Raw genomic sequence first — 18,788 nt, 5'->3', positions numbered from 1 at the left:
ACAGTACTTGTTTAAATGCAGCGGTGGAAAGAGTACTGTACTCTGTACAAGTACAGTTACATTCCTGAAATATCGCTCAGTTACAAGTAAAACTACAGGCATTGAAGTAATACTTCAATGCCTGTAAAAGTACAAACTATTCCTCTCAAACACTACTCAGAGTATTAGTTCTCCTCCTGCTCTGTTCTGGTCGTGCTCGCCTCTCCAAACCTGTGCCTGCTGCAGAGTTTGTGTTTTCTGTCCGTATGTCAAACTGTACTCATAACTCAATCGTGACTTTAAAAGTACCTGAGTAGATTACATGGTGTTATGCATACTTAAGTACGAGTAAAATTAAAGACCTGTAAAAATCTTCTTAAAAGTACAAGTACCGAAAAAAAGGACTTAATTACAGTAATTTGAGTAGCTGTAGTTACTTCCACCCCTGAGTAAATGTATTCAGTCACTTTCCTCCAGCTATTCACAGAAAAACTAAGTTATTCAATGTTTCACCCTCTACTAAATGCTTAGTCGAGCAGAAAATATGAATAGATGGGTAACTTGTTCCGCGTGTATGGCAGTAAGGAAAGGCCATAATGAAAATATTTTTTTTAAGCAACTGAATAACAAAGTATGGGACATTTTGAAGTCTTTCAGAGTTAGTTGAGAAGACAAATATCACTCTGACGTTTGTAAGGGAATGACTGGGAGCAGTTGATTAGCTTAGCTTAGCATAAACACTGGAAACACTGGGAAACAGCTAGCCTTCCTGCTCAACTACAACCACCTCTGAAGTGAACTAATGAACAAGTTATATCTCGTTTGTTTAATCCATTAAATTAACACACAGACCACCGCATAAAACCGTCAACTCAGATAGATGGTTATCAAAGTTAAATAATTAGTAGTATTTAAAAATGTTAAACGTGTAGTTTCTTATAATTCACACCAAAATATGCTGACAATGTAAGATTATCAGTTTTGTTCCCACAAACTGATTTATTTTTATTTTTCTGACAGTTTATACAAAAGACAGAAGACGACCGCGTTGAACTTTGCACTTGACTGCAACTTTTATTTTTTTGCAAATACACTAGAAATGTTTACAAAAGCACTTTAGAAACATCTGTGCAGTGTAAATTATCAAAACTAAAAATAGATATTACTTTGAATTCATTTTGCACCTAACATGACAAGCAGGATTGTCATTTTCAGCAGCAAAACAAATTAGTATATCTCAAGAGGAAATGTCTGTTAGTGACTTCAGCAAATTAATGGGGAAAAAATAATAAAAGGATGGTATGGCACTAGTGCTCATCCCTGAAGGAGGGCTTCATTCATCTAGATAGGTTACACAGCATCAATGCTTTATTTTACTCAGTCATCAAGATAATCAGCCTTCCAGTAAAAATCACTCCAGTTTGACAGAAATGGTGCATTGGCTCCACAAACACAAATTTACTCACACACGATCTCATACTCGTCCAACACAAACAATCTTAAACCACTCATGAACACTCTTTACAGACACTTTACAGGGTTCTGGCAGCTCCCAGTGTGGCATACTGGTCCATCTTCTACACTTTTTTTTTGTATTTTCAGTGTGAAAAACGTTGAAATGATCCCAAATGAAATGTGCTGAACTTTTTTAAAAACAAAATGACTAAATCACACTACAGAAAAAAAAAGGAAATACTTCTACACAAGTGAAACTAAAAAAAAAAAATAAAAAAAAAAGATACATAAATATAGTGTGGCCCCTTACAAAACATCCACAATTTATTTCATACAGTTATGTATTGCTTTGTTTTACATAATACTGAGATCTGCTCGCAAAGAGCATTGATTACTTCCGTTTGCTCTTGCACTTGACAAAAGAGCAATACCCATCAAACATGTGAATTTTTTCTTATTTTTTTTTTCTTTTAGTTCGCCTTGATGTAAAAAAGGCGCATACACGCATCCGTTCATGCTCACACAACATTGCTGCAAATACTTGTAAGTAAGTGGTGGCACGCTTAAAAAAAAGAAAAAAAGAAAAAGAAAAAAAAGGTAGGCGGTGGTTTTTCGGCACGGCCGTTATCGCACAGGAGAGTAAACACGGCGCTGGGGCAGATCTATGTAGGTTATCTTTGGTCAAGCAGGGACGAGCCAATGGGCTTGAATGATTGGACTCAAAGGTCAGTGTAGTAGAAGTCAGATGGTGGAGGAATGACGGCTCAGGTGTGTGTTTGAACTGACACACTTACGACACTTGGGATTAAGGTCTATCAAGTTCAAGTCAAGATTTTCTTTTAAGGTGGATGGAGTTTGCATGAGACGATGGTTGCTTGCATGTAGGTGGTAGTAAAAAGGCCTTTAGTGAATTGATTTAACTTTTAAAAAAAAGGACTACTTTACTCTCCACCACAGTGATATTAACCCCAGTATCAGACTTCCGACACCAATCTTAGATGGTGCTGAAGCGGCTCGCCCTTTTTGTGCACCTCCAGCGAACTGTTACTAATCCTATAATAAAACCCCTATGGTACATGCGATATGGTCAGATCGTCAGCTAATAGAGTGGTTAAATGTGATAACTTTACAAAAGTGTTGCTAGTGATAACTGTAACTGCTAATTCCAGTAAATGGCAGCAAGCTTTGGGCTTTGTATCTTGTGCTCAGGCGTCACAAAAGGTTTGGCGGCACAGAGAAGAGCCTCTGTGGGCCAACCTGAAATGAGCACAATATGGTAAATACCACATATACAAGTACAAGTCCATAGGTTATGGCATTTTTTTAGCAGCAATAACAAATACAAAAGTATATCAAAAGAAGACACTCCATGTGCTGAAAAGCAAGTAACACAGAGACGTGGATGTCTGTTGTCCCTTCACAACAACATCCTTCATAATAAACCAATACTAGTGAGGACAAACCATTGAAATGTTCTGAACGTTTGGACCACCTGCATTGAAATGAACAGGACAAGAAAAGAAAAAAAACAATGACAATACACAGGGCACAATTTCCAGGCAAAGTGCAGGGAATTTTCCACGTTGACAGTGTTATGGCCTTAAATTCACATCCCGTTAGCGACTACCACTGGGTTTTTTTTACATGTGACGTGACAAGTGTGGCGGACAGAAATGAAAACACCACACAGAACATAAGACAAACAGTGATTCAAGTGCTGTGTGCTGCGATTTTGCCTGAATGCCTACAGCTCCTTGGCAAAACTGAATGACTGCACAGCGGCGAGTGAGTGGCGCACAGGGCTCCCTCAAAACCCAATGATTCCACTTTTTTTTTTTTTTTTATTCAAATATTCACGGCACTTGTCAGTGTCTTTAACAGATCAGCTGTAAATATATATAATAATAACAGGACAAAAAAACCTGGTAGCCTTGTGTGAGGACTGGTTTTAGCAATCCAAATTGTGCTTTCTCTAATAGGTAACAGTGTAGACGTGCAGGAGCGGTCGACACCAGAGCAAAGTTAGTGTCTTTCAGCACACCTAGGAGGACTGCTTTGCTGGATTTTGGTCAGAGGTATCTCAACATTTCCCCTTTAAATATGTACAATAACGACAAAAAGAGATTTCCAGCTTATTTGAACAATGTATGAACATAAAGAACACACTGAACCGTTGTAAGGCAGAAAGCAGGTTCAAGTCTCCCTTGTAAGTATTGTTGGTGTTATTTTTTTTTCTTTCATTTTGTTTTGAATGCGTGATGAAGCCTAAAAAAGGTGCAACTTTATCAAGCTACTGACTGCATTCCTAACAACTTCACAGCTAAAGAGTCATCACCTCAACTAATGATGACCTGGAAATGTAGCTGAGGTCTCTGGATATTTTTCTTTACTAGTGTTCTGGGGAAAAAAAAAAAAAAAGGTAATGGTGACTAAAACGAAGAGGGGAAGGTCAAAATCACAAGTATTCCAGGTGTCACACTACACTGTGCCCGCATCAAGAAAAATAGTTGCCCATTGTCCATCAAAACAGGACACTGAAGTGTCAGATAAAGGTGCACACACATGTTCACTAACTGATACTGGAAGTGCGGTCTGTAGGTGTGTAGGTGCACTAATTCATCTTAGGAAAAAAGGCAAAAATGCTATAAATAGTTTGGCTCAGTCTGTTTTTTCTTATTTTTTGTCTTTACTAAAAAGGATATGCTGAGTTCAGTTTTGTTAGCAAAACCATTTTATCCTCTGGGTCCAGGAGCTCAGAGAGTTTTGTCCTATGGATTATGGGGCTTTTTTAAACTTGTTGGCTTGAAATTTTCTCCTCACGCAACACTGACGGAGAGGAAAGAGCAAGAATACGACGGTGACAACACCCACTGTTGTTCAGGTGAATACTAAAGACTCTCTTTAAGCCATATTAGTCGGCAGAGTCGGCTCCGAACGTCATGCATCCGCGTACGGCGGCGACACCTATGCTACCGTGTTCCCTCAGTAGAATTACGGAAAAAAAGGCTTGTCCCGGCCGAGCCCATTCAGTGTCCCTTCATCTTTCGGGCCAACCGGGACGGAAATGGGGAATAGAGTGTGGGAGTTTGTGTTGCAGTACGGCAGGCAGTGAGGGCCATGCTCAGCAGGTAGAGTAGAGGAGGATAGACAGTCATAAGAGGGCTCAGTGAGAGGAGCAATGTCTTTGTTGACTAAACTTTTACCAGGGCTCGTGTCCCACACCTTTCCCCATCCTCCCCAACCCCCCAAAATAAGTGAAAATGAGCCCATTCTGTACGTAAACCCCCACCCGTGGTAATGTAACACCCATGTGCTGCTCCCTTAGCCCCCCCCTTCCTGAGCGCCACACTTGGGGAGGGGATCCTCAATCAACACTTCTGGGCCTCCACTGGAGACATGGCAATGTAGGAGCCGTTCCTCATTGGCTGGTTGGCTTGCGGTTCCGACGGCTCATCGGGTTTGTCGCTGACCTGTGTGTAGGCTGTGTCATCTTTCGCCGTCTGAGCGGGAAGAGTCAGGAGGAGAGATGTTAGTACAAACCACTGAAGTGGCGAGACATCAGAATGTTGTTTTATACTTAACAGACAATAAAATGGGATTAAATGTTTTGACTGAAATGTCTGCAGTGAACCACATCAATCTAAATATGCACCAGTTATGAAAACAACCACCACACAAAACATTAACTTAAAAATAAAGAAACATTACACCGTGAGGTGAGAACTTATGAAGGAATATCATGTCCCATGAAGATAATTAAAAATGATAATCAGAAATGATGATAAATGATAATAAATTAAAAAGGAGAATAGCAAACAAGGCAAAAATTAAGACTTACAGTAAAAGAATGAAAAGCTTCAGTAAAATCAATACGTTTTACTTCGTTCTAAAACAGAAAAGGAAAAAAGGGGGGTTACAGAAAATTAAAATTAGAACATGGTTAATACAACATTTCTTCACATTGCAATTAAGCATGTTTTAACATTTTCTCAATTCTAAGATAAACTTGCATGTTAAGGAAATATACTTTTATCTGCTTTCTATCCGAGAGTTGGACGGGAAGAACAATAACACTCTCAGTTCTGTAAACTTAGTATGAAGCTACAGTCAGTTATCTTATCTTATCTTAGCAAAGCATAAAGACTGGAAACCAGAGGAAACCGCTAGCCTAGCTCTGAGTTCAAATATCAGCACCTCTAAAGCTCACTAATTTAGCATGTTGAATTTTGTTTATTTAATCTGTACAAAAAGTGTAAATTCATTCACTTCTGTTGCTGGCAGAACTAAACTAGCTAATCCCCACAGGCTCCAGTCAACTAAACTTGCTGTAGCTTCATATTTAACATACAAACACATGAGTGGTGTCAATCTTCTCATCTAACGCTCAGGAAAAAAACGCAAATACTTCTCAAAATATCAAACTATTCCTTTTTCATTTTGCAGGCCACTCTCCGCAATGAATAACCTGAACTACGATAATCCTTAATCTGTAATCTGAGGGCGGTGAGGCCAGGGTTCAGATCAACAATCCTGCACTGCTAGAGATAAGAGCTGAACATGCACTGTGCATACATACATTCACTCACAGGACTATTCTAGTTCAACGCACTTTGCTAATCTATAGTGCTACTCTAGTTCACAGCTACACTGAGCAGAAGGGAAACTAAGACGCTTCCTTCCGGGATACAAGGATTCGTCGACACATCAAAGATGCATCGACTGTTAGAAAACATTCAGCAAGACAAAAAAAATTAAAAAAACAGTATTTGATCCAGAATTGTGGGAAACTGCTCATGCTGACTTTGCTGCGCAGGGATCATGCAGTGTGTTAGTTAACATGCATGTAGCTTGGGGTTAAAAACCTGCAGCAGCTCAGGAAACTTTTAACCATGCAAAGAAAAACAGTAAAACTCTTAAAAACGCTACAGCATATATTGTGGTATATTATTATATATGAGTCTAGTTCTCATTTACTCTGTGAGCTAATGTCAGTGGGTAGCACACACTTGTCAAACCAGGGTAACTGTGGATTAATACTACACTCTAGTCCACAACAACAGGGGCAGCTCATACCTTCTTCTGGCGATTTCGGCAGAACAAGACGACAAGCACCAACAGCAGGATGATACCCATGCCCACGATGAGCAGAGGGAAGTTTGATGCAAGAGTCACAATCAGGAGCATCGTCCTCATCTGGGACGCCGAATCATCGTCAATAGTCGCCGTCTATAGTCGAGAGAGACGATTATTGATTTGTGTTTCACTTATGAGAACAGGTGTGTCTCGGACTGAACTGAAGGAAACGCTCACCTCATTGACGAACATGATGGGGAAAATGGTCTCGTTGATGAATTTGGTTTTGCTGCAGGGGAGAAAGAGAGAGAGGAGACACGGAGGTCAGGGAGGACATCTGGCTCAACATGTGGCCGAAATTGGGGCAGAGTGTTACAACAGCGAAGTGGGTCAGAGATCAACAAAGTTCCGCTTACGGGAAGCCTGGGATTCTCTTCAGGATGATATTGAGCTGAGCTCTCTTGCAGGCACGAATGGGAACACCTGTGGTCTAAATAAAACAAAAAAGAAAACAGAGGTTTCAGTGAACTGCAGATTAGAAACTTTTTAGCTTTCCTGCAGTTAACTGATCACTGTTATCTGCACGTCAGCCATACTGCTCAATAAAAATATGTCTTTTTCCCTCTCACGCCATATTCTATATCCATATTGCTGTCTTTACTTATTGTGTACTAAATTACATACAAGTATTTATGTTTTTGGTTTTGTTTCTGTGGTTTCATTTTCCTTTTTTCCTTCTTTTATCTGTTGTGTTTTAAGACTATTAAAGTTCAACATTTCACTTGTTTTTTCTATCATCTCTTTATCCATTTCATAAAATTCAGCCTTGAGAAGTAACAGTTTCCCAGGTGATTGTTTAATATGTACAGTCATTCAATGTGATGGCTTTTTTTTGTGTTTTTTTTCTCCTTCTTATCGGTTTTCTTTTCCCTACTGTTTTAGCCTTTTTCTGCTTTTTTCCCCAGTAAAAAAATGAATACTTTAAAAATGCTAGAACTGAGAAAATAATCAAATGTAAGCAGGTGAAGAACTAAGGTATGCACTTTTGCAATTAAGTATTCGAAAAAAGAAAAAAAACTATAATAGCAATTACGTTAAGCAGCACTAATGTTAAAATAAATATTTCCCGAAGCCTTTTCTCTTTAATGACGCTATCTGACCAAAATAATGCAGAAGAACCGTCAGTGCAAAAAAAACAAGAGGAGCCATTACTGTGAGTCAAAACAACCATTCTAATCAAGATAAAAATGGTCATAAATATCATAAACCAACGGCTCAAGGTTGAACACAGACTCCTTTCACATGACTGTAATCAGTTGCGATAATAAATATGAATCGTACCGGCTGCAGGTCCAGGTACGTCTCGTGCTCCTCCTTGTTTGGGCTGAGCCCCTCAACCGCGTTGATGTACTTCGGGTCCGCTTGATAAAAGTGGGGGAAAGACACGACGATGGGAGCACCTTGAAGGACAAACACATGAGTCAGTGAGTGTTTGCATCCTGAGATGACTCCGTTTAAACAACAACGGCTGAGAAAAGGTGAAAGAGGAAACGTGAGATAAGATAAAAAAAAAATTAAAAAAACTATCTGGTATTGCTGATAATGCAGCAGATAGCATAAAGTGTGTGTTTCAGGTTGTGCTGTAATGATTAGCTCACACAGTCAAGAGCGCTCCTGTAGTGCCTATAACAGCCTGTCCTTACCTGTCCTTAGATCATTCCTAAAAAGCTATATGTATGTATATTTACATAACTTCTTCTTTTCTCTTTGAAATTCACTCCACAAATTCAAAGAGGTTCACTTCAACAAGGTCCAATTTAAATAACATGAATGTTGATTACGAAGGACACATGGTAGGAAGGAACCTATACTTTCAGGGTCGGTTAACAGATTTTCAAATAGCATACTCCTTCGGTCAATGTACAATCAAATAAAAACATGAAATTCCTCCTCAGCAGCAGCAACAGCAAGATCAGCATAAACACATTCACAATGCTTTCTGCAATGCCTTTAACATTAGAGCTGCAACTAGGCTGTACTACTCTTTAATTTTTTAACCACATGCCCCCTCTTTCTTTTTTAATTATTTGTAGTTTTTTATATTTTATTAATTAATTCATCAAATCAATTATACTTTCCTTAAGTTATATTTATAATTCTGTTTCAAATACTTCTTCAGGCTGCCAGTAATATTTAATGCTGGGGGAGAAATGCTGAAACCTTTACATATTTATTATTTTGTGACCTAAAAGACGCCACATCTAGTCATACTGAAACTAAAAATACTGGAAGCAGGTTATAACCAAGATTTCATTTTGTGTTCTGCACTAAATTACTTCATATGATGTTTATGGCCAAAAATTATGGAGCTGTGACGATGTCTGAATGATTTTTTTTTTTTTTGTGGTTTCACCCACACAGGCTGTTTCAGAATGACACCACTTGGCACATGACAACGGAGCTTGCTCTTGATTGGCTCTCCAACTAGCATCACATAAATCTGTCCAATCAGGCGTGTTTGCCTCATGTGAATCAGAGGAGCTGATGTAGACAGCCAATGAGGTTTTAGCAAGGAAAGAGTTCAATAAGCACCAACCTTTCCTAACACTGATTAAGACACATATTGGTTAAGAAGTGTTTTCTTCCACTAAGACGCATATGTTGGAACAAAAGTAAAAAAGAAAAGTATTAACATAAACAAACAGCAGAGAAACGGTAGCAAATCTGATCCTGTATTCCATTGACGATCACCTTATCAGAGCAATCACACTCCACTCAATGAGCACCATAAAATACTTCAATAGCCTCCACACACAGTCAGCACAGTTAATCATTGAACCGTGTATTGAGTAAAATCCAGCGAGCTCAAACAGAGGGAATGTCAGATACCAGGCAGGGGACACGGTCGCTGAGTGAAAGGACATTTTTGGGGGGTAAAAAAAAAAAGAGGAAGGGGGGGGGTTGGGACTGTGCCACGGGGCTGGTTTGGGGCCATCAAAAGGAAGTGGGTCAGACTCTGTGGCAACAGAAGATAGGGAAATGGGGCATTTGCTTACCTTCTCGACAAACGCTGACTTTAAGCACCCCGGTGCCGAGACAGTCTCCAGCTGGCACACAGAAGCCCGCGTTAGTGGGGTTGTCTTTGGGGCTCATGAGGACGTCACTGGGAGGTGCGAAGCGGTACGCCTGGATGCCTTTGACCTCCACGTCTTTCACATAGGCCAGATGGATAGACCTAAGGAAAGAAAACAAGCAGAGAGCCTGATTAAAGTCAGAACTATCTATTGTTAAGAAGCTGTCAACACAGAGCTATCAAGAGGAAGAAAATCACAGGCAATCAGAACTATAAAAGTAAACCGGTGACATCACTTCCTGTATAATCATTGCTTAAAGCCTCCCAAGTATGTCCAGGTCACACTCTTTGACAATCCCACGTGTGTTTTAACTTTATCAGAAGCCTTATCAGAAGTTGTAAGAACTACAATCTCCTTATCAGCGGATTTGTAAGCATATTGTGTACGACTCAGCTGTAATTTCCTGACAAGCTAACGAGTCACTGGAAGTTCTCGACCCCGCCCTGCCGGGATGCTTTGACTGTAAACATTTAAAGCCACATAAGCAACACATGCATACCTGCAGAGATCAGCAGCGAAGATGTAGAGCAGCTCGTTCCTGTTTATCAGAGGGTGGAAGACGGCTCCGTCCGTACCGTTGATCATGTTGCTCTGATTGGAAGACCACCACGACATTTCCCTGTTGATTAAGAAAAATAAAAGGTCGTATTAGTGGTTATTTTCATTTTATGCTGTTTTATACTTCTACTCCACTACATTTATTTGTCATCTACAGCTACTAATTCCTGTTTCACCATGAAGAAAGACATCCAGTTCATAAAATACACATTGTTAAAGATTAAAACAGGAGTAGCTGTTAATTCAATTTAATTATTATTTTATTTATTACCATTTTAAATGAACTAATTAATTGACTAATCGCCACAGCTCTAGTTAGCAGTTCCAAAGCGTGATTTCTTCTTTATTCAACAAATATTAGATAAATGAATCCCTTTTAGCCTCAAAGTCCGAAAATATAAATGCAATTTTGTGCAGAAGAAATTATTTTTTCTTATTTTGTACCAAATTAATCATCAGTCAGTTTTGAAGGGGCTTGACGGGTAGTTTAAACTCTTTTTTCCACTTTTGGTACTTTAATTTAAGTAAAGGGATCTGAATACTTCTTCCACTCCTGAAATACACATGCTGGCTACACTCAAAGTACAAAGTCACTTTGGATATCCAAACATTCATTTTGCAATCGCGTTCTCCCTCAAACTAGGGACCAAAGGCTTTCTCCTCTGGACTTTACAATACAGGTTGTGTAACAAGGTAAATATGATCCCATATGATACTCATGACATAACTATGGAAGTGGAAACCATGTGCTGAGAAATGTTTCCTGTCATCGAGGAAAAGATCGGTCCTTACCTCAGACCGTTCCACGTGTCGATCTTGCCAAAATCCAAGTAGTTCTCCTCGCCGGTGTGGAACACAAACTCTCCTTCATGGGTGCCATTTTTCTGTGGAAAACAAGACAAGACAAGAGGTTCAGACAAAGCTGCTGTGAACGGACGACTGTTGAGGATACTGCGGGGAGGCACTGAGTCAGAAACAGTGTTTATGTTTGTTAACAAAGGACCATGGGAATTGTGAAAGAAATACTGCTTTGTGTCGGTCATTGGCATGCCCCTTGTCGTTTTCTAACCAGACTCCTACACCATAAGGCAGTAATAGATGATTGAAAATGTATATTTTAGAGAGCATTCTTTATTTTTCACGACTGCAACTAACAAGCAGTTTCATTGTTGATAAATCTGCCAATTATTGTGTAGAATAATCACATTATGACTTTGTCTGTAGAATATCATTACCTAGTGGAACCAGCCTATTTTCTACTTTTACTTCCTACATTCATATGTCTTCAAATTGCTTGTTTTTGTCCCATTAACCATCCAAATCATATATATTACACATAGATATGTACTAGACCAATGAAAAGCACCTTACTCCAAATGGATTTTTTGACTTAATTTCTTAAAATAGTTCCCCAAGAGCTTATTTCCCTTTCATCAGCTGATCAATTAATCGACTAATAGCTCTATTTCAGTGACTTAAAATGCTGCACTCATCATCACAAGTCTGGTGTTGTCACCAAGATGCCTACGTTGCTGTATAAACAGGAAGTACAAGCATCTTCAATCAGCACACGGCCAGTCTCACTTCTCTTATGATACGCAACCACGGACGTTTCCACTCTGTCGTGTTAGTAACCCCTAACAACCAAAACGCAAGAGCTTTCTTAAGGTATTTGCCCTATAATATCAACAAGCTTGAGTCATCATGAACACCATCATGCTTACCTTCCACATCAGCCCGAAATGTTCGTCCACTTCGGGTTTCAAGTTGTGGATCTTTGAGAGAAGAGGGTCTTTGAAGCCCCACAGAACCTCGTGGACGGTTTTGGTCATGAACACCTCGATGCCCAGGGAGTTCATGTACATGGAAACTACAGTTCGCAGGAAAAAGGAGTAGGAGTTCAGCTCGTCCATCACCGCCTGAGGACGAAAGACAATGCGAGTCAAATAAAAAAAAAAAAAAACAGACAATGGCGAAAGACACAATTCAATTCACGTTTGCAATACATGATGGCTTGTTTGTCTTGGCCTCATGTGACCAAAGACTGTATGTTCAGGATATCAAAATGTCACAACAAAACGAAGAGGACAATGGCCTGAGCAAAAAACAACACACATGCCAATCAAATGACTCCCTAAACTAGCAGCTGCAGGTCATAATAACACACATTTATCCTGTCCAGACACCATGTCTTACCACAAATGGGATGTTGACAGTCCTGATGATGTCAACCTCAGGGTCACCGGCTGACTTCTCGGGCACAAACACAAAGGTTTTGGGGTTCAGGGCGTAAATCTTGGTGCCGTTCTCCAAGAAAGTCACGTTTTCCCGTGGCCTGTATTCCCTGGTGTGGAAAGGACATTGGTCAGTCGGTCCAGATGTCTTTTGTTTTGATTTCACACTGCACTAACAAAGTGTTTCCAGATGGACAAGATGCGAGATAGCCTTCCTTAAAGAGGACTTTAACAAACATGACTTAAATAATAGCCAGTTTCCTTTCCCCATCACTACTTGTTAACCTACCTGTAAGTATAGGGTCCGATCTGTTTAACAGCTGCCTTCCCGCCTGCCAGGAACACCTCTGGATTGGTCACATTGAAGAAGTAATACTCCATATAAACAGGTGGAGGTGGATTCTTCCATCCCTCGAACACTTGGCTCTTCTCTGTCAAAGTAATTTCCTATCGACAAAACAAGAAAATACAAAATCAGATTGAGGAAAAATGGCAGAAAAAGCTCTTGTAATTTATACCTCAAAAGTGCCAAATGTGAGCTCTTCCACTCAAAGCTCTTGTTATGAATGAGTGCCTTCTGAGAGCACACAAGGCACTTTTCTGCGAGAAGCTGGTGCCGGGCCAAGACCTCGAAACCCAGAGGGAGGCAGAGAAAAATCTGTCATGGCTGAAAAAAGCATCAGGACAGGCAGAAAATCTTCTGCACCCTGTCCCTGACCTCAGCAAGCCTAGGCAAGAATCTGACTGTGGGCTATCGTCAGCCCACACAACCCAGAAATGTGTTGCAGTAATAAAGACACTATAGCATCGCTGCAGCATAAGCGATCCAACTCCATGCAGGATGTCAGGTGAGTTTTTGTATTCAAACCATGCAAGCTATAGCAACCATGAAGAGTAGAGGATGGCTGTGATTTCACAGATGTGTTGAAAGTGATCATGTGGAGGGAAAAAAAAGTGTGTGACATAAGCCTGATCGCACATGTCTGAGCATGGGCAACAGTAACCTTTACACAGACTATTAACTGTATAAGACAACAACCAGTGTGGTGTGACTCAGGAAAAATAAGCTCACTTTTTCCTTTTCTTGGAAGATATTTTTGAAGTTTCGAAAGGAGAAATGACTTGTGTGTTTGTCATGTCGAGTTCCTGAAAACCCTCTTTCCCCTGAGTAGAGCGAGGTGCACTTGAGAGAGGCTTTACATCGTCTTTACATTGCCGTTGAGAAAATACAGCTTAGGGTGTGGCTGGCACTTCCTGTTTGGGTTACAACTTCAAATGTGTTTTGCTCTATAGAATTGTTTTCCTGGGTTTGTTGCATTTTGCTGCATGTTAGATCTAAAGAGGAGTTGACTAAAATACCGCTTTGATAGCCCTCATAAAAAAAAGGTGAGCTGGATCAACTAACTGAGAGGAAACGTAAGACTCAAACATTCTGCAGCCAAGGAAAAAAGGATTAACTGGGTGGTTAGGGCTGCAAATAAAGATAATTTCATTTTCAGTTACTCTGCTGACTATTTTCTCCAGTAGTCTTTTATGGTTTTGTCTGTAAAATGCCAAAAAATACAAAAAAAAAACCCCGTCCAAAACCTGTTTACAAATACACTTACAATTGTACAATACAATTGTTGCAGCTCTAGTAAGGGTTGCTCTCGTCTTCATGAGCATATAGTGGCCTTTATGCGTCTTCTTTTTAGTTCTTCTAATCGAGAATTACAAATGCTGCATCGCCCAATCTATAATAATCAGTCGACGTCACAGCTACTCAGATTCAAAAATTGTCTACAGGATCGGAGAAGACACACTTAAAATGAACTTGAGGTATTTAAGCATTGAGATCCTCCTGAGTCTCGATCTTTTTCTAACTTAATTAAGAAGTGAAGTGAAAATAGGTGATGCAGTGAAAGCGTATGACTATAATGACCCAGTATCACCCCAAACCAACAGTACTGACCTAATTTGTGAAAGCAAAATGCAAACTCTGTCACTTTTGAAACAGGCTTCTGCCCCGTCTGGCCTTTCTCCTGTGGCGTTTGACGGTTTGACTGTGGCCTACATCTCTGTGTTTGCCAACCTTGAGCAAAGGTCTTTCAAAAGGCCTTCGTCGAAGTTATATGACCATCATGCTGTCATCATTTATCTGCCAGAAAAACCCTCAACTAGCACGGAAAAAAACAAGTGAGGGACAAAGTGGAGAGGTTTGTCAGTGTAACCAAAATGCAGGTTGAATGAGTTTGAAAGACTCAAACTAAACACAAAAGGCAGTTTAAACCGGGCCTTAGTTAAACAACTTCAGGCGACGCTCAGTTAGGTGTGGCGTGACAAGATCCTGCTTGGAACAGCGTATGGAAAACAATTTAAGGATATAAAATAATTAAAACCAGAGAAGTTTATCAGCTGCCTCCTCCTGTGCGTCACTGGCACATTTTGAGCCAGTACACACTGAGTTTTACCAGCATGACCTTGTTCTTGACTTCTTTAAGCTCAATCAGTCAAACTACCTTGAAAAGTCTCCTCTCCCGAACAGGGCTGGGAGGAGTTGCACGAGTGGGTGTTTTTCTTCTAAGCTTCCTTGTCTGAGCACGACGACTTCGGATAGGCCGAGGCAGGAACAACAACAAGGCACTACGACGTCGCTCACAGGCAAAAATCATGCCCTCCAGGCAAAGAAGTCTGTCAAATTCCTTGCATGGCTTATACGCTTGCCTCCCTCCACACCCAGCTCAGCAGACATAAAGAGTCTGTGTCCTGGAGGAATCTTTCGACTTGTCCCAAAACAACTAGGCTACATCATTATAACACAGCCACGGTCGGACATCAGATTAGGTAGATTTTTGGAGTCGATTCAGCATGTCTGTACCCGCCTAATTCAATGGGAAGACTGTGGCCAAAGAGGATTAGCTATGCTGTCATTTCATGTAATCGCCAGCCACATCAGAATTATGTCCCCCCGTTGATGAACTTTGACTGACTCTTTTAATTTGGATCCCCTGGGATGCTGCTGGGATTGGGAATGAGAGACAAATGAGAGTCAGACCTAAATTTAACTCCAGGGGGGGGAAACCGTGTCAGTGAGGGAGCTGTTTGCCAGTCCCCGACTTGGTAAAATAGCGTGTTGAGATTTTCCTGGCTTTTTCCTCTTCTTAAGTAGAGGGAGGGAGCAGACTTGGTTAAGAAGAAGAAGAAGAAAAAGAGAGGTTTTTAAAAGTAGTAGCACACAGCATCCAACACAGTGATTCATGCCGGTAAGAGGAATGTGAGGTATTTAAGCGGGGCTGCAGGGTGGGATAGGGTGTCAGCTGCTACCCACCCCCCCCAACCACACCCCATCAGGTTGCCACCCCATCAGACCCTAAAATACAGTAACAAGCAGACACTTGTAATTTCAACACTAATGGCCCACGAGTCGTCAGAAATACACATGCGCCACTGCAGAAGTCCACTGATCAAACCACTTTTCATAAGTCGTGGTCATTTTTGTGAGCATTTTTAATTTAAGGTCAGAAATAAATGTTTAAAAAGGTGCACTATGGAGTTTTGGGGAAGAACGTTTAATCAGAAGAGAAAGATCTTCATTGACCTTTTTAAAAAAAAAAATACGTAAACAAACTAAATGAATGAACTCTTTGTTTTTATGCCTGAATAAGCTGAATAAACAAAAACTAACCTTAAAAAGGACAACACAATTTCAAACGGTTTTACTTTGTTGCTATGTGGCGGACCCTGCCACCTTTCTAGCTTCAAACAGTGTTCTGGGGACCTTATTTTCCTCTGAGAACAGCTTGTATCATTTGTATTTGTATTAACACCTGATTAATATTTATAAATATCAAAATTTTGAGTTTGAATTTCTTCTCCAAAACTACATAGTGCCCCTTTAACTTGACTGTATTTCATAAAACAATACAAAAAAAAGTTAAGTGAAGGGTATTGGTTATGTTACTCATGCAGAACTCATCTCAAGACAGCCTTTATTGATTTGTGAAGCAGCAAAGACCCAAAACAGACCAGTGTTACAATTTAATATAAGGGCATCAGCGGGGTTCTGGGGGAATTCCTGTTCATAGCCTACATCTGCATTAACAGGACTTCCACCTTAAATTCCCAGCCGTTTAGCTCTCGAAACAGCTTTTAAACCAGCATTTATCTTTTAACAAACAGAAGAATGCGTCAGTCTCGTTTACACAACTTGGATGCTTGAACGCCACAAAGGTGGATGGCTGTCACACCATCATGAAAAACTTGCCACAGCTCCATCACTGGAAGTCAGGGGACTCTTGTCCACTCACCCAGGCTCCCTTCCCCCATTCCTCAAGACCTGACCACCTCCCCCCTGCCCACCATGTCACTCACTGGCTAAGATTTCTACTATTACTACTACTGCCCACCCGTCTCTGTACACCCAACCATCAAGAAGTCAATATATTAAGCCTGCACCAACAGAAAATGTGTCACCAGGTCATGCGCACAGTGCTGCTTATCAAAATCCTACAGTATGAGCCAGGACAAATCACATATCATGCCTTTATCCCATTTTTCAATTCACCAAGAGCCTGACTGAGTCATGTGATGACTGTCTGATTCATATGAAATGCTGCACATCCGTAAAGGAATGTTAAAAGGTGTGTCAAAGGAGTAAAAACACACGATGAAATGAGGCACGGTCATGATAAAGTCACACAATCATTATTCCCCTTAGGGGAGTTGCAGGGGGTTTCTACCTACAATGCAGCGAAGCGTTGCTCAGCCCTGTGTGTAATGTTAAAACACACACGCTGGTGTTACTCGTGAGTCCCAATGCAAGCTGCACAACCGTGTAACGGGACTGACACGCTGCCCGATCCTCGGATCATGCGGATTCGTGGAGGGGTGGAAAAGCTCCGCTGGAGCTGGAGGGTGCAGGATGTGGGGCAGAACATGAAACAAATGGGTCAGAATGAGACATTATAACACAAAACAACGCCGGGTGATCCTGTGACCCTCTTGCGCGTGCTACCGGTGAAATGATGCTGAATGCGGATGACCGGCCGCTGCAGATGAAACGTTTAAACCCCTCGTGTGTGACAGATGGGAGAGAAATGTGACAGGAGAAGGAGAGATTTAACAGGAGGATGACTCAACTCACTTTTTTTAGCCGGCTGTGAATCATTGTTTGGAAGACTTGAGCCACGACCAGGGCGATCCCCACTATCAGGAGGTGAGCGCACACGATACCGGTGGCGTAAATGGCACAGGACCTCCGAGTCATGGTGCCGGATGGCGGATGTGTTGTCCTCTCGGTGTTTGATAAAACTTCACTGAAGTCGATGATAAGTCCCCTCACACACACACACAAAACGATCTCTTGATAGCGAAGGTGTGTTGGGTCGTGAAACCTCCGGAGGATCCGCTGCGGGTTGAAACTTCTCTCTTCGCCGCCCTGGAGTGCTCTCTCTCCGGGTACAACAAGAAAAATAGAAAACACAAACCGAGTATCTATATATATATATAAAAAAAATGAAATGTTGGCACCTTCTCGTCCAAAACACACGGGATACACCAGAGGAGAGGGAAGGACTGCGCTGCTCGGAGGCGGTGGTGAAGTGAAACAGCAGCTCTCAGCACATCGGGTCGTAGAAGAAGAGCTGTCCACCTCCTCCCCTTCCTCTACGCATTAATGAAGTCGGTCAGGCGAAAAGCGTCGTTTTGGGGAGGCTGCATGGGCGGTGGGTGTGTGTAAAAGCGAGTGGAAAAGCATCTATGGAGCTTTGCTTACACGGCTGATGGCTGATGTCACCGTTTCAAACATAATTATTATTATTATTATAAACCTAAAACTAAATATTTTACGCTAATTCCCATTTTTACGCGCCTTTACGCACATTTATTTGTAATTTTTATGACCTTTAAGTGCTTCATTTTGAGTTTGACACTGATGCTGGCCTGGGGTTGTGATCGTATTTTGAACTTCCTGGCTTGTTCGAGCTTGTAACTCAACATGTCAGGATTATGAATGAAGCGCCAGGAGTGTGCTCATCGACACGGACGCGCTTGGGGGTTGTAGTTTGCAGCAGCTCTCTAATGAGCTTACCGGGGCCGTGTGGATGCTCGTGTTCAAGGGAGATTCATTTTTCTCACGTTACATTTTAAACTTTCACATCGTCTGCATCTCTCACTCCACCGCACGGGACATGTGAAGGAGGAGGACATCCGCCACGTTTTATAAGGGATGCCGCGATCTCACCACTTCGCGTCTCCTTAAATAAGCTCAGCGTGGACATGAATAATGTGCCATTCAGGCAACCAACGATCATTGACGCGAGCTCTTTGTCCGGCCACACGGCACGCTCATTGGCTACTGGCCTCCCGGACCACCATC

General features: G+C 41.2%; 1 protein-coding gene across 2 annotated transcripts; it reads right to left on the bottom strand.

The window, feature by feature from the left end:
• Positions 1–3,281: 3,281 nt before the first annotated feature.
• scarb2a (scavenger receptor class B, member 2a) lies at positions 3,282–18,057 on the bottom strand. 2 transcript variants are annotated; one of them, XM_073466968.1, is made up of 13 exons: positions 17,556–18,057; positions 12,723–12,880; positions 12,396–12,543; positions 11,924–12,118; positions 10,992–11,083; positions 10,141–10,260; positions 9,564–9,742; positions 7,849–7,967; positions 6,924–6,997; positions 6,745–6,796; positions 6,508–6,660; positions 5,273–5,320; positions 3,283–4,934 (listed from the first exon to the last, which is right to left on the bottom strand). In XM_073466968.1, exons 1-13 carry the CDS (start codon positions 17,676–17,678, stop codon positions 4,803–4,805), a joined length of 1,593 nt encoding a protein of 530 aa, XP_073323069.1. In that variant the 5' UTR covers positions 17,679–18,057; the 3' UTR covers positions 3,283–4,802. The 2 variants fall into 2 exon arrangements, with proteins under 2 accessions (XP_073323068.1, XP_073323069.1); XM_073466967.1 differs by lacking the exon at positions 5,273–5,320 and having other exon boundaries at positions 3,282–4,934; positions 17,556–18,005.
• Between the last annotated feature and the right edge of the window lie 731 nt (positions 18,058–18,788).

This window comes from Pagrus major, chromosome 5 (assembly GCF_040436345.1).
Source record: "Pagrus major chromosome 5, Pma_NU_1.0".
NCBI lineage: Eukaryota > Metazoa > Chordata > Actinopteri > Spariformes > Sparidae > Pagrus > Pagrus major.
Note: the sequence above shows the minus strand (reverse complement) of the source record. Positions and strands in the feature narration are given on the sequence as shown.